We start from the raw sequence: 9,464 nt of genomic DNA on the forward strand, positions 1-9,464 counted from the left end.
TTTAATATCAATAAAATATCAAAATATCATTACGATTTATCTAAAAAATACTTTATATTTTATATGTATGCACATTCTCGTGTCATGTAAGATTTTAAAATTTGCATGTTAGCGTATCTCATGTCATGTCCCGTGTCCATGCATCATAGGTCAATATACACACAAACCAAACAACCATAAGTATTTAGTTTGTAATAAGTAATATATAATTATTATTAATTATATATAGTTAGATTGGCTCACAACCTAATGATATGAGCTTATTGGAATTTAAATTTATTGGAATTTAAATTTAACTAATTTAATATATGAACTCAAATTTAGACTCAAATTTGATTAATTAATTCATAAACTCAACTATTCATCTTCCATTAGCTAAGATTACAAGTTGGACTTGGAAGAAAATAAATGAATAAAGGCTTCCAAAGATAAAGAAACAAAGAATGCATTTCTCCACCAATATAGCAATACAAAATCCCCATGAAAATGGGGTATACCTTGACAAAATCATAATGGATTCATGAAAGTGATAAAACGATTGTTTTATGTACAGCACCCTAAATCTAAGTTTTTGTACAGTTGGAAAACAGATGCAAAAACATTCCCCGGAAAAATACCATCCAAGGCTCCTGTTCCTGCATCTGCAACGGACATCACCAAACAAAGCCATATAAATCAATGGCACCAGACATCCAAAGAAGTTGTCTCGCCAAAATTTCATTTCATATTACAACATATGCAGACAACAAATGCCTCAGGTGATATGGAAACTCTATAATGGTTATTGAACATGCATGCTCTCATGAACACTTTGGACAACGTTCCGCATCTCGGGGAAGACAGAGATCAGTACAAGTTCCAGGATTGCATAAGCAAGTTGCCTCACACATATAGAAGACTACAATGCAAAGAAGACGACAGAATGGTTTTAGATTAGCAGAAAAGCTTTTCAAGTCTACAAAATCAAAGACTAATGTAAATAAACACAAGAATCAGCACCAAGTCAATAATGCAGCAAGTGGAATAGATAGGGATTTGATTTTAACCTGAGTAAAGAAGTATATATCCCTGGCGCATCGTCTATACTGCTTCGGCCCGATTAAACTGACTAAAGTTGTTGGAGCACCATCTGGTCAGAACAAAGGTAACATCATATGGGTAAAAAGTACAACATACAATAATGTTTGAAGAGTTTCGGGAAACTAAGCTGCAATGTTTCCAGAACAGAATATTAAACGATAGACATGCTAAAATTACACTACCAAACCCTATCTGGTCTCGGTATGCTTAAATTAATTACAGCAACACGGTTTAAGCAAATATCATGCAAGTTTAGCTTTCATAAGTTTCATTCAATCCAACTGCACGGCAAAAGAAAGATATAACAATATGAAGATCAAGAACGATCGTAAATTACTTTAATAAAGTGTAGCATTCTATAATTCTAATGATGATTTTTATCACTTAATAATCCGATTAGACAATTTAACCCTCTGAAATTTACTCCTGCTTTTGCACAATCAGTTTTGTATAAAAAGAAAGCATATTGAAGCAATCTTATAGCCAAAAACAAGATCACTTGCAATGTAATTACAACACATAAATCAGTGCAAATGAATATAGGAGAGTACAGAGTATATACTAACCAAACAATAGTTTCTTGACATCGTTTGCTCTTCGAGAAGCCTCGAGCTCTTGCTCAAAAGAACCAGAACCAGATTTTGAGATCTTGCTTCCACCATATCTGTTTGTTGTTTGAGAAGGCTTTTGATCAATTCCACTACTAAATATCTGAGGAGCCTCTACTCTTAAAAAGAAGGTACCACCAGGCCATAGTATCTGAAAGCATAAGCACACAACGTGAAACAGTTGCCCAAGTCAATGTCAATGAGATTAACTTCTACTGATACGTGTCGAAGATTATTCAGATATATAACCAACGGAATTTATCCCTTGATCATCAGTCTCTGAGCCATGCTCAAAAAGGATTAGCAAATTATTTTATTTGGATCAAACAGAAAACATTAAAGATACAAAGGGTCCACATATCAATTCTCATTAATGCTAAGTTTTATACTTTTGTTTGATCCTTTTAAAAACTTTATTAACGGTGAATAACTTTATTTTGAAATCTAGAAGATATTATTCTTTTAATATTTCAATTAACTGGACCCAAACCTAAGCCCTAAACCCTTACATTAACGTCATTAGAAATTCCATAAAGATCAGCTACATTGATTAGCCTCTTGTCTGATGATTATTTGGGTTTTCTCTAAAGGAGAAGCAGTTTCTTTAATTAGCTATGTTTAGCTCTTTTAGCAGGAGCAGAAAGGATAAAGCTTTATGGTGATGCCAAGATGCAGTTCTAGGATATCTTTATGCAGATAGGGAGTATGTCCTTTTTAAGGGTAACCTTGTCATTTTTCTTGGTCCTTGCTATATAGTATAAGATTGTTTATAGGCTCTCTTTGGGGTTCAGTGAGAGATATTTTTCCCAAAATAGAAAAACGTAGAACTTTAGGTTCAACTCTTACGTTGTGGATCCATCTAATCCCTTGTTCCACCGTGTCCTCTCTCCGAAGCCAATTAATCTGTCTCAGGAGCCAGTCATCAATAGCATCTTCCATCACCAACTGTAATATCTGCTTAGATATCCAAAAGACCTGTCTTCTGCATGAACCAAGATGATAAAATTAGCAACTTCAAGTCATGGAAAATAAACCAATCAGCAGCATCATAGTGCTTAATCTTTTGTCCACTTAAATCCACATAGTGCTGTCAAGAACCAACTATGCTAAATGCTTAAACTCATAGGAGAAGTTATGTGAATGTTTTATCTCTCTCTCAAGGCTGAAAGTAACAAAATTTATTTAAAAGAATATAATGATCGTTAACTTGCTGAATGGGCATGGATAAAGTGGAGATAAAAAAAGATGAAGTTAAAATTAGCACTTTATGATAAAATATTATTTCAATTTTTTTTTTGGGGGGGGGGGGGGAATAAATTTAAAAATTGAAATTCAAAGATAATACCATACTAACATGGGAATGGATCCTCTCAATATTTTTTTTCACATGTTTTCTCTTGGTGCTACTTAAAGAATGTATTGTGAGAGATCACACTTGACCAAACAATTGAGTAAACAGAATTGAGAGGATCACATTAAATATTATAATGGGTAAAGTATACTTTTTGTCCCTGAAGTTTGGCAAGAATTTCAAAAATACCCTCTAAATTTTATTTTGTTTCAATTTTGTCCCACAAGTTTTCAATTTGCATCAAATATACCCCCTGGCAGCTAATTTTTCAAAAAATTTAGGACCAAATAACAACAATTTCAAAAGAACAACTTTTAACACAAGCAAATCGAACATAATTGTCATGCATTGTTGTTGGATTTGTCTTAACAAAAAATATACTTTACCCTATTATAATCAATAGCATACTAGAAAAGAACATGAAACAACATCAACAACACCCAACGAGACTTTCTGCATATTAGAATAAGATCAAATTAACAACTAAAAAATACAGAGCAAATATATAGCGCAGTATACCTTAGCCAGCCTCTTTTCTTGAGCTGAAATATCTTGTCAACCAAATTCAAAATAGGGACACTGACATTTGGGGGGGCCCACTGCAAAACAATTTGAATACTATGAACATTTATACAATGTCTTTTGAGAGAGAGAGAGTCCCATCTAGTTTGCAACATAGATAACCAACTCAAATAATCCAAGGGCAAAGTATGATATATAAAATCAGAAAACAAATGCAAAGTCAGACCTCTGGTGGCATTCCAACTGGATCCTCCGAACTATCTTGAATTAGAGTGAAATTTGTAACTGGAACATCATTGCCAACCCTGGATTCCACCATCATATCATGCTTTCTATCCAAATCCAAGTTCCCAGGCTCTTCGGCAGGGTTTGTTATTCGTGACAGGTAATCCTGTGAGATCACTTCATTGTCAGAATGCCACCCACTATCTTGGGCTACTTCCCTGTCAATATTCTCACTGCCATAATTACTGTTCTTTAGACTTTCCTCGTTATCGGAGCTCAACACACTTTCTGCATTGCTTTGCTGTGAAATACTTTTATCCATTTCATCGGCATTCCAGGGCATGCCCCCAGTGGTATACGTAGAATAACCTTCATTCATGGGGGATGATGAACCAACAACCTTCTTCATTAAACCATCTGAAACCCCTCTGAACTGGCGTACTATATCATCCACAGCATCATCTACATTGACTGAAAAATACCCAAAATAACAAAAACAAAAATAAAAAAACCAATCAAATAATAGAAAACAAATAAAATATTTGATATACAATTTAAAAACAAGCACAGGAAAGAATTTTGAATAAGAAAACAGAATGACATTTTCTACAACACAGTATGTCCAGAATACAGTTAAAATATATCCGAGTAATATTTGGAGCGATCAATTTTTGTGAAGAAAGTATCAAAGGACTAAATGTCCTTTCCCTAAGGTTAAAGAAGCTTGGTACTGATTACAACTTCATTATCAATAGATGTTAAGTTCAGAATTTTTTTTCAGATTCTAAATCCATTTCCAACTTTAGACCCATTCCAGTTCCATTCTTACCATCATTGATGTACCTAAACTCACTCATTCACAATGTCAATCATTTAAGAAAAACTTCAAATACTCCTTCCAATTGAACAGCAAAGACAAAGAGGATGAATTGGAAGAGAGGAAAAGAAAGGACCAGTTGCCAAAAAATAGAGAAGAGAGTGTGTTAAAAAAAATGATAGAAGAGTCACACTAGAAGACAGTAAATCAGAATGTTAGAACTAAGAACCAAATACCTGCCAATGTTTTCATCACTGAAGAAGATTTCCCAAAAGAGTAGTTCTTCAAGGGTAATACATAACAAAAATAGTTTGTTAGAATGTCGGCTTCCACATCCAAAAGTACCAAGTGAAAATATTAAAATGTCACTCATTATAAGTTATGTAACAAGTCCCAAGAAGATGCTCACCTTTGAGGAAACACTGAAAAAGTCCCATACTTCATGTTGCTCAGCAACATTAGCTATTGACAGAAGATCCTGAGGCAATACCATAAAATTCAAGCAAAGGGATTAACAAGATACAAAAGGAAACTATGTCCTTATTATTTACTTATTTATTGGTTAACTATATCTTTAAATAGCATTTTTTAGACACGGCATAAAATACCTGGAGATATCTGTCAAGCTGAATGCAACGTTGATGTACAAAGGCATCATCTGTGCTTGACGAAAATATCCTTTTTGGAGGCAAATGTAATGTATAATTGGGAATATCTTTTAGATGTCGATGTAGTCGTTCAAAATTCCTATATCTGTAAGTCCGAAAGAAATTATGGCAAAGTCGAACCAAAAGAAATTTAGACATGAGCATATTTATTGAACTTAATGCAATTAAATTGTTGGAAAGGAAATTATTAGACCCCAAAAAAGTAAAGACAGTGAATAGCACTTGATTTTCTGGTTAGAACTTAACACATTGTAAAATAATCTATGTAAAAAATGATAACTTAAGCACTACTACCACTATCATAAAATGTAAAAGAAAGAAGTAAACCTTCTTTTAACAAACCAAGTCCTATTTTGTGCATCAGTCACTGCAATTGAATAGACAGCAAAGCTTGTGGACCCAAGTTTCTCAAAATATGCTCCAATAACCTGCAGCATTCACTCAAAACCATTGTAATTTATAAAACGATATAATTAAATACATTCAAAACCAAGTAACATTTCAGGTACAACATTTACAGCCAGAAGTGCATACCCGGCACCTGAGCTTAGGAATAAGTGGCCCCTCTCTTCTAACAATCATGTCAGAAGAACTCTTCCCACGAAATTCACTATGCCTCCCGAATTCAGGAGTGTAGAACTCTGAAATTATGGAGCCTCCTTTATTAGGTTGGATTGCCAAGGAAGAAGCACTGTTAGATCTCTTCAGGTTACTTTTATACCCATTGGAAACAAGATCCGTGATGCCCTTCATCGTATCAACTTGCAGCTTGTCCTCAAAAGTTAATTGCTTGCCAGAGTCCTGAGGATATTGTGATCTATCTGTGCCTCCAACATTTTGAAGGGGATCTGAACCCAAGGCAGGCTTTGGCGGCAACGAAATCTTTGCTTCTGCAGGTGAAAACTGTCCAGGTTTACTCACTGATGTTTCCTGAATCAATGTTCTATGAGGCAGCGAACTGTCCGTAGCTGAACTTTTGACAGAAAGATCCTGAAAGCCGGCTTTGGTTATTTTGTTTTCTTTCTTTTTGTAATTTCTTCCTTTTGTCCACATGTTCTCAAGATTCTCAGGCATAAGAATTTCAGTTCTCCTTTGAGTTACAACCTCCAATTTCCGTGCCCAATCAGCAGGCTTGACCTGAGAAGATTCTTCATGGTGTATTTTATGCTGCAACGATGTCTCTCCTTGATGACTCATTTTAACCAAGGCCATCTCAGTTACTTGGTTTAATGATGGAGATTGCTTAGATGCCGTGAGATTGTCATGGCCGCCCTCATTAGGGGTAGAATGACCACGTTGATGACTTGGTACATTTGTTGGCTGATTACCAGCCATTGATTTTGTAACATCATCATTAAGGAGAAGTAGAAGAGATTCAATAAGCTCATTTATATACCTGATCATAAAGATAAGAATATTTTTATGAATGGATATTGAAGAAATTATAAAAAAAATGTAGTCAAAATGCTACGAGAGTTTCAATCACATTGATGGCCAGATAATATGTAAAATGTTTAGACTTCAGAAACAAGGAATCACATAATGTTTTCAATGGTCTAAACTAATTGGCACGATTATTCTTATCAACTGATCTCTAAATATTTATATTTAACAATTGGTGTGATGAAATAGGCAATGGTTAGGACCAGCACATCTTAGTTTCTTAGCCCTTAATTCTCAGGTGCTCGCTTATCCCTCAACCAACACACTAAATCCCTTAGTCTTTCCCCTTACATTCTGCTTTGACATTCTAATGTCCCAGGAATTTTGGCAATGAAATAGATACCCTTTCATCTCTCTACCTTCAAGCTTATCACACCTAACCTGGCACTTTTCCTGGTTCTCAGCTTTAATCTCTCATGGAGAAGGTTCTATACTTGGTAAAGAGAATGTGGAGAATAAAAGTATTCATACAGCTCACAACAATGGCTGAAAAATCAATTCAATGTGGCATCTATTTTGCACCTTCCCACTCTCAATCAACTTAAAGAAGCATGCCAAAAATGTTATTGATATTATAAGACTAAAATAAATTCCTTCTGATACCATAACAAACAAACGATTTAAAATTTGGTAGTTAAAGTTTGAATATTGATGCAGCAACCCTTCCATTGTATTAAAACTATTGAGATCCAACTTTCCAAAAATCAGTCTTGAAAATAAATATAAGACAAAATATTCAGCAACATACCCGGGGCTTGCTAAATTCATAATAGGTTGCATAACCAAGCAAGTTAAAAGTTCCCGAGCTATAGAACAAACTACAGGACACTGAGCTTCTCGTTGTCTTAGTACTATGGCTAAAACAGCACTCATCAGTCGCTGAAGAACCTGAAAGAAAAAAAGGCTTCATTAAATATGATAAGAGATATAATCCTCCAAAGCAAAAACATATAGCCATCAGAACACTCCACTCACACCTTGTACTCACTCTCTGGAGATATCAATGCTGGGTGTAGCTCTTTAGAATTCAACAAATGGAATTTCAATCTCTCATCCCTCTCCTCAGAAGATAACGTTCTCATAACATCTACGCCTATAGCAGCTTGATTTCTTCTGAAAAGGTCTATGTGATCACCTACTAAGTCAACTATGTCCCTGAAAGCAAAAAGTAAAGTCAGCGGTTTCTATAGTACTTTCTTCCTAGGAGCAACTATAGGCAAAGGTAAACCAGGTACCTTGTCAGCAAATCGACAAGGTTGATCTCTTTAACCCTTCCTGATATTTCACCAAGAACATCCATTATTATTGCACGTATCTGCTCGGGAAACTCCTTGTCTGGAGTAATTTCCGAATACCACAAATCAACCACGAAATCCTTCAATATCTTATCGATCAAATCACCCATGGCAGCCTCCACGGCAGAAGAATCAATTTTCCTCTTCCATTTAGTAGGGGGAGGCGGCGTAGAGAGGCGGGAATCATTTGGCGACAACTGTTTTTTCTCTAAATGAGATAGGTAAGTTTGTGATACAGGCTGTTGAACCTTCCATCGGAATTCGACATTATTGAAAAGAATGCGCAGCGCAGAAACTAATAAAATTGACATAGGTACATTCATCCACATTGATTTACTTGTATCTGTCAGACAACCAATCATAATATAGAACACCAATTAACCAACAAAGGAAAAAGCGTACCGAAAATGTAACCAGAACCAGAACCATAATGAACATTAAGGAACATAATTCCAACAAGTGTTGAACTGAAATCCCTAAGCTACCATGAGTAACTTCACTAAATTCCATACTTGTACATCAGAATCATTACCACTAAGCTTAAGCAACCATAATCGGACTAAAACGGCAAAAGCTTATCAAGTTCCAGCTACTAATTCCTAGAAATCGCAACAAAAGCACACAGAAAAGCAAAAAATGAATCCAGAATCCCTAGTAAAAGATAGAGATTGACTAGGAATTACATGAATTCAAACAGAGAAATCAAAGTAAGACTGAAAGAAGAAGAAGAAGAGACTCACGAGTTAAGAAATAGGAAACAGCGAATATACAAAGGGACCACCAAATAGTGCGAAGCTTGAACTCATGTATCAGATCAGAGAGAGTCTCCATGGGCTTCTTCATTGTTCTTTCTCTTTCTTTTCAGTTTTGTGTGCCTTCTTAAGACTCCGAAAATTTGAAGTCTCAGAAGACACAGAATCAAACAGGAACAAGAACAACCTTTCCTAGGTCTTTGTTTTGTGCTCTGTTGTGTGTGTTGTTCGGTTTGATATTTGATTGTTTCTTCAAATTGGAAGCGAAACAATAACACCTGGAAAATTTTATTTGTGGAAAAGTGTGCTAATACTTAATACTTAATAATCTAATCTGTTTTGTGACCTGTGTTTGAGTTGGTTCTCTAATTAAATTAAATTAAATTAAATTAAATTATGTCATATGATCTTGGGGCTCTGAGGTGAGGCCACTTTTTCTGATGATAATAACGTGCGCCATAATGATAATCTCGGATCAATTTTTAGATTTAGTATTAATAGAAAAATATTGTCAGCATACTAAAATTAATTATTAATATATTTATAATTTATTTTAATTTATTTTTATTATATATTTATATTTTAATATATATTTGTATTAATAACTGATTTTAACAGTTAAATTTAATATATAACTAATATAATTGATCTTAATAATCTGCAGCTCGTGAAGTTATATTATTATTTAGTTATATAATTTTAG

General features: G+C 34.6%; 1 protein-coding gene across 1 annotated transcript; it reads right to left on the bottom strand.

The window, feature by feature from the left end:
* Positions 1-429: 429 nt before the first annotated feature.
* LOC112715481 (uncharacterized) lies at positions 430-9,178 on the bottom strand. Its single transcript, XM_025767249.3, has 15 exons — positions 8,750-9,178; positions 7,950-8,352; positions 7,692-7,869; positions 7,463-7,602; positions 5,806-6,667; positions 5,599-5,699; positions 5,212-5,356; positions 5,013-5,081; positions 4,840-4,885; positions 3,788-4,257; positions 3,559-3,638; positions 2,535-2,670; positions 1,647-1,839; positions 1,047-1,129; positions 430-898 (listed from the first exon to the last, which is right to left on the bottom strand). Exons 1-15 carry the CDS (start codon positions 8,850-8,852, stop codon positions 782-784), a joined length of 3,126 nt encoding a protein of 1,041 aa, XP_025623034.1. The 5' UTR covers positions 8,853-9,178; the 3' UTR covers positions 430-781.
* Between the last annotated feature and the right edge of the window lie 286 nt (positions 9,179-9,464).

The sequence above is a fragment of the Arachis hypogaea genome, chromosome 10 (genome assembly GCF_003086295.3).
Source record: "Arachis hypogaea cultivar Tifrunner chromosome 10, arahy.Tifrunner.gnm2.J5K5, whole genome shotgun sequence".
In the NCBI taxonomy this organism is placed as follows: domain Eukaryota; kingdom Viridiplantae; phylum Streptophyta; class Magnoliopsida; order Fabales; family Fabaceae; genus Arachis; species Arachis hypogaea.